This window comes from Sorex fumeus, unplaced genomic scaffold, assembly GCF_029834395.1.
Source record: "Sorex fumeus unplaced genomic scaffold, SorFum_2.1 ptg000033l, whole genome shotgun sequence".
In the NCBI taxonomy this organism is placed as follows: Eukaryota; Metazoa; Chordata; class Mammalia; order Eulipotyphla; family Soricidae; genus Sorex; species Sorex fumeus.
The window spans coordinates 16,058,614-16,075,788 of NW_026606090.1; the positions used below are offsets into that span (position 1 = coordinate 16,058,614).

At 38.4% G+C, this 17,175-nt stretch overlaps 1 protein-coding gene across 2 annotated transcripts in view; it reads right to left on the bottom strand.

Moving 5' to 3' along the window:
* Positions 1-17,175, bottom strand: part of HOOK3 (hook microtubule tethering protein 3) — a 93,055-nt gene that overhangs the window by 61,731 nt on the left and 14,149 nt on the right. For both annotated transcript variants that reach the window (XM_056116869.1, XM_056116868.1), the window contains exons 3-5: positions 9,629-9,701; positions 5,576-5,626; positions 3,771-3,903 (exon numbers count right to left, since the gene is read on the bottom strand). In XM_056116869.1, the coding sequence (XP_055972844.1) occupies positions 3,771-3,903; positions 5,576-5,626; positions 9,629-9,701 (257 nt within the window). The remainder of the gene's footprint in view (positions 1-3,770; positions 3,904-5,575; positions 5,627-9,628; positions 9,702-17,175) is intronic.

The window sequence follows — 17,175 nt, forward strand, 5'->3', positions numbered from 1 at the left end:
TGAGACTACAGACAAAAGAATGCAAGACTACAGAAATGCAAAACAATTAATTGGTAAAATATTAAATGAAGAAGACTTCATATTACTATGTTTGCTACATGTTAAGAAACACTGAAGTTGGCATTTTATTCTTACATAACACCAAAGCACTAAATTATATCTAATTCCTACCATAATATTTTCTATTACAGAAACAAAAAACTTAGTGAACCTGCAAGCTGCTTCAGACAAAAAACTATGATGGAAATAAGATAGAAATCAACAGTACAGCTAATACTGTATAAACAGAGATTTAAAATGATGACCTATATTCTAATAATCTAAGACATCAAAGACATCATTCTTATCCCCACCCATTGGCAATAAAGAAGAAAGATCTCATGTTAGGTGTGGCAAAACTGGAAATAAAAATTCTTTGTCTTTTGAATAAAACAACAAACACTATCCTCCCGTTGTTCATCAATTTTGCTCGAGCGGGCCCATTTTGAGACTTTTTATTACTGTGTTTGGCATATCGATACTCTCAGTAGCTTGCCGGGCTCTCTGAGAGGGGCAGAGGAATTGAACCTGGCTCAGCCGGGCTGGCTATGCACAAGGCAAATGCCCTACTGCTGTGCTATCGCTCCACAGTCTTTTGAAAAGTTCTAAAAAAGCGTTTATTATCTTAAAATGCAACACTGGATTTTTAAAAAAGTGGTACTAGGCATTTAAAAAAAAAGCCACCTGAATGTCAACAAATATGGTTAAAAAAAAAAGTTTATCAGAAAAGAAAATTTAGCTTAAATCTGCCTCTTTCCAGCCTTTCATATACTCACCAACAACAAAACAAAAGACTAAGAAATTGTCTTTAGCACTCTAAGTAATATGTTGAGGGGTGTTATTGTTTTGGCAAGAGTATCTTATATTTAGAATGTCAAACTACAACCCTTTGCTTGACAGTAAACTGTTCTGCCTTTTTCAAAAAAGAATGACAGCATTGCTCACCAGTACCATCCTGGTGGTTAATGACAAAGCTTTTAGTTAATAAAGCCACTTTTTAAATGATGTATAGTCCTAAGATTATCTGTACCAGATCAAATATGCAGTGATACATAAAAATATATATTCTATACTTAAATCATAAACATGGTACTAAGCCCACAGTAGGAATATAACTATTTTATTTAAAAAAGAATTCCTCTAGCCTGAGCTCAATGTTTGTTACGTTAATGAGAAATAGCCTGAGTATATGAGTAAGCAAGGTGTATTTTAAGATATTCTATTCAAAGATAGCAAAACCAAAGCTTAGAAATAAATTCACTGAATTGCAAAGCTTCGAAGAAACTGATACAACTAGGATGACTAAACAATCCTCAAAATAAAAGACTGTGAATATGGAAGAGAAGAACAGTGGCACTGATGATGGGGAAGGAATGAGCCTGAATGAGCTATTGAAAGTGAAGAATGGTGAACAGGGAGGTGAGAAAGTTAGTAAGGTGTGAGAGGGGAAGCGTTAGTTAAGAAGCGGTGTTGCCACGTCAAGGCCCTTCCCCGCGAACACCGTAAAACACCAAATGATAAAATGATGATGAAAGCTACATTAATGTACAAGTTCCGAAAAATAAAAGTTCAAAATACAAGCATCTGTGATCAATAAAAGCATATATATGTTCTATGAGGAAATGCTGGTTAATAAAGTGTTATTTCAAGTGTTTATCCTGAAAACAAAGCTATTAGGACAGACCCTAACTTTATAGCACAATTTAATATTAAAATAATTTACTAAGTGCAAATGTAAAAGCAACATGGTTATGTGCTCTCTGATTTCTCATAAGCACGGGATCTTGGGAACAGGCTGCGATTCCAAAGAACCTAAGCTGATGTTAGGAGAGGACATACTGTTATCAACATGCAGGGACAGAATGCCCAACCACTCACAACTTCCCTCAGTTGATTGCAAAACTACCAGAAGTGTGCCTGGGATCAGAAAATGCTTTCTATGTAAGTGAGGTGAGATATTCTGGTAGAAAGTTTTTATCCTTTACATAAAATTTCAGGGGAAAATGGAACCTTGGTGTTATAAATAATATTTGGTCTATAGGAATATTCTAATAAATGACTGTGTTCTTTTCTATGAGAATATGACACCTTTACTCCTATTCTTGAAGTCATTAGCAGAAATCAGTAAGTTACAGTAATTTTTCATCTTCCTATTAAAGCACCAAGAGATTTAATGTCTCTAATCTTATTCACATATTTTATAATCTTTAACAAACTTGTTATTTTAGTAATTCACAAATATCACAAATGCAAAAAACACTATTTCTTGAGTTAAACTGGGTAAAACAAACCAAAATTACAATAGAAGCATGGACTGCTAAAACCTAAAAGGAATGGAGCAAGCAAGAAAGAATTGTCAGAAAAAAATTCCCAATTCAGATGGCAGTAAAGACTTATATTTTCAAGGAAAACAAACTGACTGTTATTAAACTTATCCCCAGAATAACAAAAATGTACAGACGACAATTTGCATTACCAGGGACAGGTAGGAGAACAAGAACAAGAGCTCTGGGATAAAATAACCCCAAGATCTTCAAAGATCATTAACTAACAGTAAATTGTGAATCCACATTCAACAAAGCTCTTCACACACTTTTCCCTGCATCAGCTCCCCGCTTAACCCTTCCTCACTATTCTCTAAATACAGCTGTGGTTTTATTTTAATCCCTCAAAGGTGGCACAGTTTTTTTTTTTGGGGGGGGGGGTGTCAGACCCGGAGGTGCTCAGGAATGACTCCTGGTGGTGCTCAGGGGACCATATGTGATGCTGGGGATCCAAGCTGGGTAAGCCGTGTGCAAGGCAAACACTCTATCTGTGTGCTATGGCTTCAGGTGCTGGCACAGTTCTTTCTGACATTTAGCTTTTACTATTCAAACTGCATCTATTATCCTCCAAATATCTTTGCTTAAATGACTTCTCTGAATCAAGACTACACTGTCTCCCACGGTGCTTATCAGGACATTACAATTACTCAGATAATGTTATATGTGACATTTATTTGCCTTCCCTTTCACTAAATCACAAGTTCTTCAAGGGCAGGTCCTGTTGCCTGTTTCATAATCCTAGCCTCTAGTGCTCTAATGCATGATTTAATATCTAAACATGAAATAAATTCTGTTGTGCTTACAACTTAAAATAATCAAATTTAAGTTCCAAAATTAAACTGATAACAAATATCATTATTATATTATTTAGTTGGATATTATCCTATAAGTTAATTACTTTCACGGTCACAGTCCTCCCGTTGTTCATCGATTTGCTCGAGCGGGCCCAGTAACGTCTCCATCATGAGACTTGTTACTGTGTTTGGCATATCGAATACGTCACAGGTAGCTTGCCAGGCTCTGCCGTGTGGGCAAGATACTCTTGGTAGCTTGCCGGGCTCTCCGAGAGGGGCGGAGGAATCGAACTCAGGTCGGCCATGTTGGCTGCTTGTAAGGCAAACGCCCTACCACTGTGCTATCACTCCAGCCCACTTTATTCAGAGTAGTTAAGAACAACAGAATTTAAAATTTTTGAAGTTTTACAGTATCATATTCAAATTTCTTTGACTTGGAAAATTACCAACAAAATCACAGATAACGGCATTCTTTGAGGATGACCTAAAATGATGTTTGGCAATTTATACTGATAATGTCTATGGATTATATACTATGTTTTATCTTCTTTAATTTTATATATACATACATACATATATATACATATATATGCACCAACTTCAAATAAATTACCTTGCTTTTGTTCACAGTTCACAGCACAGCCTAAGATGAGCTGAAGCATCCTTCCTAGTTCTGCAGCATCAGAATGCTCTCCAATAAGGTTCACATCAGGAAGAGTAAAATCATTAATCTGTTGACCTAAAATCTGAATGAAAACAAAAAGACCTGAGGTGAAAGTATATTTATATGACCAAATACAATATTGAATAGAGACCAGTGTAACGGCACTGGAAACCCCGTTAAGACAGCTGTCAGGGCACTTGCTCTCACAGAGCTGAAACATCACACTCCTTCGCAGAGGTGTCACAGCAACCTCCCTCCAATTCCCAGTATTTACCCCACATATCTCATCATAACTATCTTAAGTCACAGCAATTTCTGCTCTAATCTTCAACGTGGTATGTACACTGAATGAAGAAACTGTATTTCTGATCCCTCTAGAAAAAACTGATGTAAACTCCTTGGAAGAAGTAGAGCCAGAGGAGTTCTGAATCAGAGGCACAACAGGGAGAACAAAGAGCTCAAAGAGAGGCCCCTTCCTTGAACACTAAGATTATCCCTAACTACTTTCACTTCAATTAACTCCAAAAAACTGAGAGCAAGACTCCTATTATCAGGAAGGAGAATAGAAGATTATTTTATAGGGAAATCTATTAGTTCCAATAACATAACATGTAGACAAATGGGTTGTTTTCTGTCAGAAAACCCAATGGTTTGAAAAAGCAATCCTAAATGTACAAGTAGAATGAAAGCGTTACAGTGTTTTCAGTGAAGGAGAACAGCATACTATAATTAGGGAGGTCAAGAAATTCCTGGTAGCTGAAGGTAAGAAGTATAAATTTGATTCTCAATATAACAAAAACCATGAAGACTGCAGAAAAAGTGGCATACTCATAGCTATTATAATTCTGGCTTTGGCATGGCTTTAGAATGGACTATAGAGAGGCAAGTGTGCAACTGAGGTACCATTTAGACAATTTAGGTATAAATGCAAACAAGCTTGTAGGGCAAAACAGTAATGAGAAAACATAGGTTTTGAGGTTATGCTGTGTCCATATGGTATCTGCTGCCTGCTGAACATGTCTCTGAGGATAAAATGATTTAGCCTCAAGATGCAGATTTGCCAAGCAATAAAACTAGGTAGCTCTTGGGGCCAGAGAGACAGTACAGGGGTTAGGGTGCCTGCCTTGCACATGACCAATTCTGGTTGGATCCCAGGCAGTCCAGGTCCCCTGAGCATGTTACAAGTGATCCCTGGGCTTAGAGCCAGGAGTAAGCCCTGAGCATAGTTGTGTGTGGCCTCAAAACAATAAAAAAGGGAAGAAACTGGTATAGTCAAGGACACTATAAGAATGCAGAACTATTTAAACTATATTCAGAGGGAAGAAAGAGGGAACAGAGAGTTAATTATGGGCAGAAAGTAAAGTCTGATAAACTTTTCATAACTCAGTAAAAACATTATCTCACAATTGCATAATAGATGTCTGCTTAAACTAACATCCTAGAAACTAAAAAAATGAAAGATAACCTCATTACCGATTCTTTTCTTTTTTGGTTTCTTTTTAGGCCACACTTGGTGGTACTCAGTACTTACTCCCAAGAATTGAACCCGGGCCAGCTGTGTGCAAGAGAAGTACATACCCACTGTACTATTATTCTGGCCCCTCATAACTTTCTCTTTTTTTAATGTAGGAGTACTGCTCTTTATTCAGTCACTGATTAGCTGACTGAATTGGGCATGAACTCCACTGATGCAACTTTCTCTTTACTTGGAACCTATAATAGTTCCTAGCAGAATACGGAAAAAAAGTTCTTACCTCATGATTATAATCCAGGATCCCTTTTAAAATTTTCTTTAAATTGCTTATCTGTTTAAAGAGAAAAAAACCAACTGGGTAAAAATGCATGCACAGAAAAAAATAAGGGATAAGATAAAAACTTTCTGGACTAATTAATCATTTCAGTTAATCGTTAAATAAATATAAAATTTATTAAAGGATTTGCTCGAGCGGGCCCAGTAACGTCTCCATTGGAGACTTTGTTGTTACTGTGTCTGGCATATCGAATACTCTCGGTAGCTTGCCGGGCTCTCCGAGAGGGGCAGAGGAATCGAACTCGGGTCGGCCATGTTGGCCTCTTGTAAGGCGAACGCCCTACCCGCTGTGCTATCGCTCCAGCCCGGTTGAACCCAGGACCTGATACATATGCTCTACCACAGAGCTGTATCACTCAGCCCTTCAACTGGATCAGAATTACCACTGTTATTAAAAAATAAACAGACCAGGGCTGGAAAAAGCAGGGCAGGGCGTTTGCCTTGCACGCGGCCGACCCGGGTTCGATTCCCAGCACCCCCTATGGTCCCCTGAGCACTGCCAGGAGTAACTCTTGAGTGCAGAGCCAGGAGTAACCCCTGTGCATCGCCAGGTGTGACCCCAAAAGGAAAATAAAATAAACAGACTAACAATGACTTAATATGTCTAATCTAAGAGATTCATAAAGAAAACACAGAAGTATCCAATTATTCCATTTTGTGAATTTACAACTCCATGGATTGAAAACTGGAAAGTAATACGACTAAACTATAGAGTTAAATTATTCAGTTTTTTTTTTTGCAGGTAGAGAAAAACACGAAGTCCTCAACGAAGACTTAAACTCAGTGTTATATTTCCTAGAAAAGAGGAACTGTATCTTACAAAGACATAAGCAAACAAGCACAAATTACTCTCAAAATTAACCTTGGAAATCTTTTAAACATAATCTATGTTGGGCTGACCAGTGGGCAGGATGCTGTCTAGGTGAGCAATGCAAGGAGTGATCCCAGAGTGAAGAGCCAGGAATAAGCCCTGAGCACTGCTGGGTGTGGCTCAAAAACTGGAAAAATAAAGTAACCTCTGAAGAAAAGTCTTGAAGTATCTGCCTGTCAGAAAAAATTTCTGTACTTGAGTATCCAAGAAAATTTTAAGAATCACAGGTAAAAAACAGAAACCCCCCGAAACAATTATTTCTTGAAATTCAGGAATACTGTTGACTATTTCAAAACAGCAGGGCACTAGGTGCTGTGGAAAGTTTTCAAGGTACAACACTCATTCGAGCACAGCTCACTGGTCTACATATATCATAGGAGGGAAATGAGGCCAGAATTACCCACAGTATTTATTATTTTTTTTTATTTACTTATTCTTTTTTTCTTTTTGGGTCACACCCGGCGATGCACAGGGCTGACTCCTGGCTCTGCACTCAGGAATTACTCCTAATGGTGCTCGGGGGACCATATGGGATGCTGGGAATCAAAACCGGGTCGGCAGTAGGTAAGGCAAATGTCCTACCCACTGTATAATCGCTTCAGCCCCTATTTTTGTCTTAATTTTACACATAACTCTAAGGTTGAATTTGAATTAAGTAAGATGTGCTTATAATATGATTGATCACTGGCATCCCTAGACAAGGTTAACAATTTAAGATGTTAATCTAGAATTAATGATGTTAGAAACTGAGATTACTAGACAAAATAAGTTAAACTGTGGGAGTACAATCCAGTGGCAAACAAAACATTAATAAGAGAGAAAATAAAAACCTAATTTAAAAAAATATTTCACACAGGGTCTAGAGATAATTAGCAGGTAGGGCAAACAGATGAGGGAGGGCATCTGCCTTGCATGTAGCTGGCTAGGCTTTGATCCCCGGCATCCCATTTGATCCCTGAGACCCTCAGGAGTGATTCCTGAGTGTAGAGCCGGGAAAAATCCCTGAGCAACCCCAGGGCTGGTTCCAAAACAAACACAAACAAAATATAACTATATTTAATACATTAAAATTATTTAAATTTCTAGAGAATCTGGAGAAATAGATACTTTATTCATTTCCCATATTTTGATATTTGAAATTGCATTTAAGAATGGGTTCATTTAAAATTATATTTTATATCCTGTTTAAGAAAACCATTTATTTCCTTTTGAAAAAGGCTGTAACTTATCATCACCATTAATTAGCAGCAACTAAAACATCAATAAATATAAAGGGTAACTAATATACAGAAGTAAAAATTCAAATCAGAACTGACATTTTCAGTTCTGAATATGAAGAATATGAATGACTTTCTCTAGTTCTATCTTTTAGTTCCATTTTAGTCATACTCCTGACACAGTACACACTGTATATATGTATAGGTGTATTGTGTACATTGGGGGGATAGGGTGGGATATACAACTTACTCTTTAGTTAAGCCCAGAAGCAAACAAAATGGTTAGTGGCACTGTTGTAAGCATTTATAAAGTTATCATTTTAACTGCCTCTTCTAATAGCAGTATTATTAAAAAGTGTATATTAACCCAGTAACTGACTCAAGGGCTGGGGCACATGCCCTGCATAATGGGGCACTGGGTCTGAGCTCTGACACTGTATGGGCACTGGGACTGCCCCAGGAACAAGGAACACACCCTGCGCACCCCTGGGGGTGGCCAAAGAGTACCAAAACCAAACAAAAATTAGTATCTAGTCTGTGTGGGTTAAGAAGAAGGGATTTGATTTTGGCACACCCAATAGCTAAGCAATCAGTAAGTATTTTTCATTAAATAAACACTATAGGTGAAACATTTCAAAAACAGCATCTAAGTCTATTTGACTTTAAAAGGAAGGAATTAGATTTTGGTAGTCCAATATCTAAGCAACAAATAAATATTTCTCATTAATAATACACAATAGGAAATATTTAAGTCAAGAAATTTTCCAAGTTCACACAGTTACATTCCTTTGACAATACCATTAAAAGAAGTGATTGTAGGGCCAGGGACATGGCTCAGTGGTAGAGTATGTGCTGAATGTGTGATGTCCTGGATTTGATTGGCATTTAACACAAAAATTTTCACTTTTTTTAAATTCCACAATTTTTTGGGTGCTATTATTGTTTTAGGACCACACCTTATGACTCAGAGTCTACTCCTAATTCTGAGCTCAGGGATAATTCCTGGTGGGGCTTGGAGAACCACTTGGCGTGCCAAGGATTGAACCCAGGTTGGCTGTGTTCAAGGCAAACTTCTTACACAATGTATTCTTTTTGGCCCCAGTTCCAGAATTTTCTACACTTCCAGTCATGACCATAACTGGGTAATTTAACGTAGCAAAATTATAGAGCTAGAGAACCCAAGTGGTTTACATGAATGAGGGAGAGGGATGATGGATGTGATATGGACAGAGGTATGAAAGCAGCATCAAGAAGACTTACCAAGATGGAATACTTCTGAGTCTTCACTACAGTTGTTGCTAAATAAACCTACAAATTTGATGCCTCTACACATAATTATACAAACACAAAAGTCTATGTAAACATTTAGGTGGACAGCAATTTATAATGCACTTATTCCTTACATTTGGTCAAAGAAGTTTGAGAAATATTGGTACTCAAGGCTACTAAGAAGGAAATAAAATGAATTTTTACTCAGCATGTTTTCACACAGTTAATATTTGTTCATTATTAATGACATTAGTGACTGATATGTCAGAAATTATTTTCAATATATTACATGTTAACTACTGTATTTATGGCATAGAGTCCATTTTAAACTTTATTTTACAAATGGGAAAACAGACATAAAAGGTTCAGATTCTCCCAAGGAGAGAAAACGGTAAAGTTGTGATATGGATATAGACACTCTGGCTGCAGTTTTCCGATTTTCACTGCTTCTTCACTAGGCTTTAGTAATTGTAACAGTTTCTTAGTGAGCAGCAATAAGTTACCACCAATATACAATGATAGATTATTTCACTAAAGGGTATTTAAGCTTTTAAGCTCCCTGGACATATCAGATCAAAACCCAACAAATGTTATACAACTAAATAAATGAATACTAACAAATGGAAAAATAAGAAAATACCTTTAGCCTCCAATTATCGCCTACTTCAGTTTTGATTCTGTTAAGCCAATTTTCATCAAAATATGCAGGATCTCTGCAAATAAGAAAAAAAGCTAGCATATTAAGACCATGTAGCTATAAAACTAAAAAACAAACAAAAAACACTCAAAATTAAACTCATCCCTTATCATCACTTAACTGCTACATAAAAACGTATTGACACTTAGCAGTCACAAAATAACTTGGTACATAGGACTGGATGCAATTACAGTAGTACTGCTCATCAAGAACAAAAACCAAACATCAACCAAAAACTACTTATTAAAAGCAAACAAGAAAGTAAAATATAGCAGTAAATTTTAAAAGCAAATTATAGACAAATATACAGAATTGGAAGTAACTATTTATAGTTACATGATAGCACAGCGGGTAGTGCATTTGCCTTGCATATGGCTGGCCCAGGTTCGATTTCTCCATCCCTCTTGGAGAGCCTGGCAAGCTACCTACTGAGAGTATCCAGCCCGCACGGCAGAGCCTGGCAAGCTTCCTGTGATGTATTCGATATGCCAAAAACAGTAACAACAGTCTCACAATGGAGACATTACTGGTGTTCACTCAAATAAATTGATGAACAACGGGAGGACAGTGCTACCGTGCTACACTAATACCCAAATGGAGTCAATATTACTAGCACAATTTTAAGTAGACAAAATGCAAACATCAAGAAAGGTTGCAAATTTTTCAGTTAAGATTTTAATGACCTCCAATCACCCAATAATTTAAAGTACCATAATAATATCACTAAAATTTCAGCTTTTTAAATTAACAGAACCTCTTTCTTCAGATATGCTGCTAGGCATTACACAAAGCTGGATACCATTTCTGTTTTCAGAAGACTAACAATCTGACAAAGCACAAATGTAGATAAATAATTTGAAACAAGAACAGAAATTAAACACACAGATGCTGATTTTTCTTAGGAAAACCTCTCAAAACCTATGAGCACTCAACAGAAAAAAACAAACAGTGTAAGCTTCAATTTATAGCTTTTTAAACTAGTGCTCCAAGAAATTATTTGTTCAAGGTTAAACACCAATGCCTATCCTCTTTAACAAGTGCTATATTTGAAGATTATTTCAAAACACAACTGTTGGGCAGGTAAGGGAGAGAGCTCAAAGAGCTGAAGCATATGCCTGGACACACAGGGTCCTGGGTTCAATCCCGGGCACTGAATGGCCTCCAGAGCACTGCAGTGTAGTTCTGGTGGCTCCAACAATAATCAGGGATTTCTGCCCAAAACAAGACTCCAGTCATCCAAATAAATAAGGACAATGAGAGAAATACGTTGAAAAACACAACTACATTTTAACTTATACACTTACTCACTCAAAATATATATAATCAGCACCAAGTTGTGTTGAATATTTTTTTTGTGTTAAATTACTTCTATATGAATACATGGTATTTAGAATACAAAGTTTTTTGCTTTTGTTTTTGTTTTTTTTTGGGTTACACCCGGCGTTGTACAGGGGTTACTCCTGGCTCATGCACTCAGGAATTACTCCTGGCAGTGCTCAGGGGACCTTATGGGATGCTGGAAATCAAACCTGGTTCAGCCGTGTGCAAGGTGAACATCCTACCCACTGTGCTATCGCTCCAGCCCAAGAAAACAAAGTTCTTGTTTTTAAAAAAAGTACTTATAGTTTTTTTTCTTACATGAAGCTGATCCTACTTCAAATCTCCTGGGTATATGGTTGCCTGAGTACTGCCAGGAGTAACCCCTGAGCACAGAACCAGGAGTAAGCTCTGAACACTGTCAGGTGGGGCCCTCAAAAAGATAAAAAAAAAAAATGTCTTTTTTCTAAAGTAGCTGCATCGTTTAATTTTCTTGCTAGGAACTGATGTTGGTTCCAACGTCTTCACAGTCTTGCCAACAGCTACAATGATCTGTTCTGGGTAACAGCCATTGTATGTGAATGTGAAGTAGTATTTTATTTTGACTAATGGCTTACATTTTCTTAAATGAAAAAAAAATATCTAGAGTCTTTGTTCGTTAGGGCTCAGGAGATGCTTCAATGGGTTGAAGTGCATGCTTGGTATGCAGAAGATCCTGGGTTTGATAATCTAGGATCAAACCACATGGCCTCTTGAGCACTCCAGGGTACAGCCCTGGTAGACCCCAGCATTGCTAGTGAGCTCCTCTTCACTCCCCTGAAAAAAAAAGAACAAGCAAACAAACAAACAAAAAGAGTCTTTGTCTATTTAAGAAAAGGACTGTCTAAGTATTGGGATATATGCGATATGCCAAACACAGTAACAAGTCTCACAATGGAGATGTTACTGGGCCCGCTTGAGCAAATCGATAAACAATGGGGAGGACAGTTCTACAGTGCTACAGTATTCAGAATACAAACATAAGATGTGCAAAGAATTTCTCACACAATGACTTGATTTTTACTTTCTTGATGGCATAATTTACAGTTTTTTCTTCTTAAAAAAAGAATCTTTTGAGTCCACCAATCAGGTTTTAGGGGCCCAAAATCATTACAGGCCGCATATGGTCAATACTAGGGTCCCAAGAATGCAGCACGGCTTGGGTCCTGTGATGCTGGGGCCTCCACTGCCATATGCTGTGGTACCCAAAGTAGCTTTTGGTGTTAGAATCTAAAATGCTCTCACTGAATTCAAGGTCCAGAGAATAACGCTATGTTATTTCTTCCTTTCTGTTTTTGTTTTGGGTCACGTGTGGCAATGCTCACGGCTTACTCTTGGCTCAGGGGTCACTCCTAGCAGGGGATCATATGTGGTGTCAGGGATTGAATTAGGGTTTGCTCTGTGCAAGGATAATTGCTGTATCCGCCGTAAGGACCTGGTCTGGTCCCTTATGTTCTCTTCTAAGAATTTAACAATATCAATTGATATTTAGCCTAAGATCAATCTGTGTACCGTATAAGGCTATATTGCTTCCTTTGCATATGGATATTTACACATATCTGTTTCAGCTTTGATTTTTAATATAGCTTTAATCTTAGTCTAGTATCAACTTCAGCACATTTGTGAAAAAAAAAACACAGAAAACTTAAAGATTATTGAGATTATGTTATAGTACTGAAATACAGCTTGTATTTACACACACATAAAAATACTTGAAGATGGGGAAAGCTATTAAGAAGTGGTAGAGCAACTGCCTTTAAGGCATGAGAACACAAATTTGATATTTGATCTCTGGGTCTAGTCAGATACCTAGGGCAATCCAGGTGGTACTGCCATCTGTAATCCCGTGACCACTAAAAAAAGTGTGTGATCTCTAGCACACCACAAACAAATGTTTGGAACCTTCAACCCCAGGTCATAGTAACATAAGAGGGTAAAATGAAAAATACTTATTAGGGGGTATGGTGCTGCCAGCATGTCAACCTATACCTGTGGGGTGAGTCATCTGCAGTTGAGACAGGCTACCTCCCCCCACTTCACTATATTCCTGGAAGCACTGGCAGTCACCCCCACGAACCAACTCCAGTGCCACCATGTAAGCTCTTTTACCGGCCTTGCTGCAGAGCTCCATGAGTCTTGAAAGAGATCAAAAGCCAGTTAATCCTGGACCAGCACAAGGCTGAACAGACAGGGGTAACTTGGAGTATGTGTGTGTGTGTAGGAGCGGGCAGGAGCGGGAGATCATCATGGTGCCCGCCCAAGCAGAGCCCCCAGCAGTCGCTTGCTTCCACAATCCAAAATCGCCTCCACTCCACCATCTCAGGAGGGAACTCACCAAGATACAATCTGCTGAAAATTGGGGTATGCGGGTTTTGCGACTGAAATCCCCAGTCTTTCTTGAACATAACTCTAGCGAGTATGAGAAAGACTTGAAGGACATTATTAGAACATATCTAATTGTTCCTCTCTTTTCTCCTTCAGATAGAACATGAGAAAGAAATAGAACACTGAAACTATTATAGCCTGCCCAGACATTTGTCACAATTAGAACTTTATATCCTATTACTACCCTCACATGAGTGTGATGCTAACTAAGGGTGTGTGTGTCTAAGGTGTGTGAATGTGTGTGAAACTGTTAATTTTGACTGATATTGATATCCACATTTACTCTTTAGAAATAGTTATTAGCATTACTTTTTTCTTAACTGAAAAGTCAGTTTTTACACGATAGCACAGCGGTAGGGCGTTTGCCTTACAAGTGGCCAACATGGCCGACCCGAGTTCGATTTCTCCGCCCCTCTCGGAGAGCCCGGCAAGCTACCGAGAGTATTCGATATGCCAAACACAGTAACAACAAAGTCTCCAATGGAGACGTTACTGGGCCCACTCGAGCAAATCGACACTCAACGGGAGGGCCTTTACCTTTTACCTTTACTCCCCCTACATTCTTCTGCTCCTGTCCTCCTTGCTAAATGTCCTGTTCTCTCTAGTCTCTCACATCCTCCAAACTTTGGCGGTAGCAACCACACCCAGCACCAACACAATCAACATATAAAAGCCCTTCTTGATCTCCTGCAGCCAGGAGATCCCCTGAAGGGTGAAACATCACCTAGCATGTGTTTCTCCTTTCCTTAGTCCAACAGCCATTTCAACATTCATCTTTATTCTACTCCTTAATAATATTAGTCACTTTGTATGGACATAGTAAGATACATTAAGCTTAGAGGATGCCTCTCCTGGGGACATCTCACTATAGATCTCAGACTACAGTGCTCAGGCCAGATTAACCTTTCCTAACCCTAGCAGGGTCCTAAATCTAGTTGTTACTTTTTGGATCATAACAGTATTTGTCCATGACCACGCTCTTAACTTAAGTATTATGTTACGTTAAGAGCATAACTCTGGCCTGGCCCATTTTGATGCCAGGGTAGCTCACAGCCCTGCCTTTGGGGTGCTAGGAACTAAGGGCAACTGAGGTTTAAGTCAAGAGAACAGATGCCCAGGAGTGAATATTATTCAGAGTCAATTAACTTCCCAAATTCAAAGGCATAGCATTAACTGTCTTCCTGTGTCTAAACAAAAAGGACATTGCTCTGAAGTATGCAAAGGACATAAGGAGAAGAGAAAAGCAATATTTACAGGTTAACAGAGTCTGATTAGGAAATAACAGTGATTTGCTGGTTGGGAAAGCAGAGCACAGAATACTTGTAGAAACAGAGCTATGTCTTGATGCTTGATCTTTAGTCTGAGTTTATTACTTTAGTAATAAACAGAGGAATGGGAGTGCCTCTGGAGCACTGTGGTGGGTATAACCCAATAAACCTAAGTTCCCCGTGGCAAGGCAGAAAGGACAAACCAATGTTATCCTACATAAACTAACACTATTTTTTGTAAGATATCACCTATACTTTTTATTAATGTAGGTGATGTGTTACAATATAGTTTCAGTTTAAATGTTAAAATTTAGTGTCAGTTTAATGGTAAATATTTAAAAAATAATAAATTTTATTACTTCCAAAAAATATTATCAAATCAATGCCAGAGAGACATTATGAGGGTTATGGTCCTTTGGCTTGTATTCATTGATCCTATCACCACCTATGATTTCAAGAACATGAAGCATGGGAATAATCCCTGAGAACAGTGTGTAGCCCAAACATACATATCTACACATACAATTACTAAATAGCAATCTCAGAATCATGTCTGAGTTATGAATGGAAGACAACAAAAATATATATATTGCTGAGATCAGCACCAGGAGGACTACTCCCATAGCTTAGTGGCCAGTCGGGCATTCTAGAGGAAAGGGCAGCTCAGATAGAGAAGAGAACACCAAATAAAGGGTGTTTGGAGGATCCTCCCAGGAGGGGAGATGCATGTCGAAAGTAGACTATAGACTGAACATGTTTGCCACTCAATGCCTCTTTTGCAGACCACAACACCCAAAAGGAGAGAGAGAACACAGGGGATTGCCCTGCCACAGAGGCAGAGAGGATGGGGGGATGGGGGTAGGGGGGATATTATCTATGGTGGTAGAAAATGGGCACTGGTGTAAGGATGGGTATCTGATCATTGTATAATCAAACCCAAGCACAAAAAATTGTAAATCTACAACTGTACCTCATGGTGTTTCACTAATAAAAAAAAATAAAAAAAAATAATATATATATTTTTTGGGTCACACCCAGCAATGCTCAGGGATTGTTCCTGGCTCTGCACTCAGGAATCACTCCTGGCAGTGCTCGGGGGACCATATGGGGTGCCAGGGATTGAACCTGGGTTGGCTGTGTGCAAGGCAAACATCCTACCCACTGTACTATTGCTCCGGCCCAACAAAAATATTTTTAACATGTACTAAGTGTCAATAATTTGCTGGGCACCGAACCAGGAATATTATACTTACAAAGCCATTATAGGGATGATTTTTACTTATGTTCCAGTTAAGGAATAAAAATTAGAAATTAAGTAATTTTCTCAAATTCAATCAGATATTTAAATAGAGTTACTAGTATAATAATATATCAGAGTTGATAGTACAATCCATCATTTTGTTAAAACCAACCAGCAAATAGATCAGGGAAAGTGGTCCAGTAGAATGCATGCTTTGCATGTATGAGACTCTGGGTTTGATCACTGGCAACACAGAAACACAAAATAGGGGCTAGAGCGATAGCACAGGGGGTAGGGTGTTTGCCTTGCACACGGCAGACCCAGGTTTGATTCCCAGCATCCCACATGGTCCCCCGAGCACCGCCAAGAGTGATTCCTGAGTGCAGAGCCAGGAGTAACACCTATGTATTGCTGGGTGTGACCCAAAAAGAAAAAAAAAAAGGCAAGCAAAAAAAGCCCTACAAAATAAACAAAGAATAAAACACATCTGCAGATTCCTGTGGCTAGTTATTTCCTTTATGATCAGTAAATAAGGTCATGTAAAGAAAAAGACCAGACAGCACTCATGAGTTCTATGTTCATTTGTTGTTTACTGCCTCAAATCTACTATTTTTATTTAAAAAGCATCTCCTCTATACAGCAAGCATTGAACTGCACAGTTCTTTTATTACAAGAAAAAGTATGAATACCTTTCCTGTACCTTTGACTAAAGTAATAAACTCAGACCAAGGATCAAGTATCAGACATAACTCTGTTTCTACAAGTATTCTCAACAGTATTCTGCAGTATTTTCTAAGTATCCCTTCATGTTTTCACATCAGGATAAAAAAAAATGTAGGCTATTTTTCTTTAAAATCTTTAAAGTTCTCCTAGACATGCAAATAACAACTGGTGATTTTACAGGGAATGTTCTTCATAAGAAGCTAAAGATAGAGACTGGAGAGATAGCACAGCGAGTAAGGCGTTTGCCTTGCATGCAGCCGACCCGGGTTTGATTCCCAGCATCCCATATGGTCCCCTGAGCACCGCCAGAAGTAACTCCTGAGTGCATGAGCCAGGAGTAACCCCTGAGCATCACCGGGTATGACCCAAAGAGCCAAAAAAAAAAAAAAAAAAAAAAAAAAAAAACCCAACTCTTACTAGATTCCTCCCGCTAAGAAAAAAAAACAAAAACGGGTTGAGCTATAGTACAGCGGGTAGGGCTTCTGCCTTGCACGCGGCCAACCCAGGTTCGATTTCCA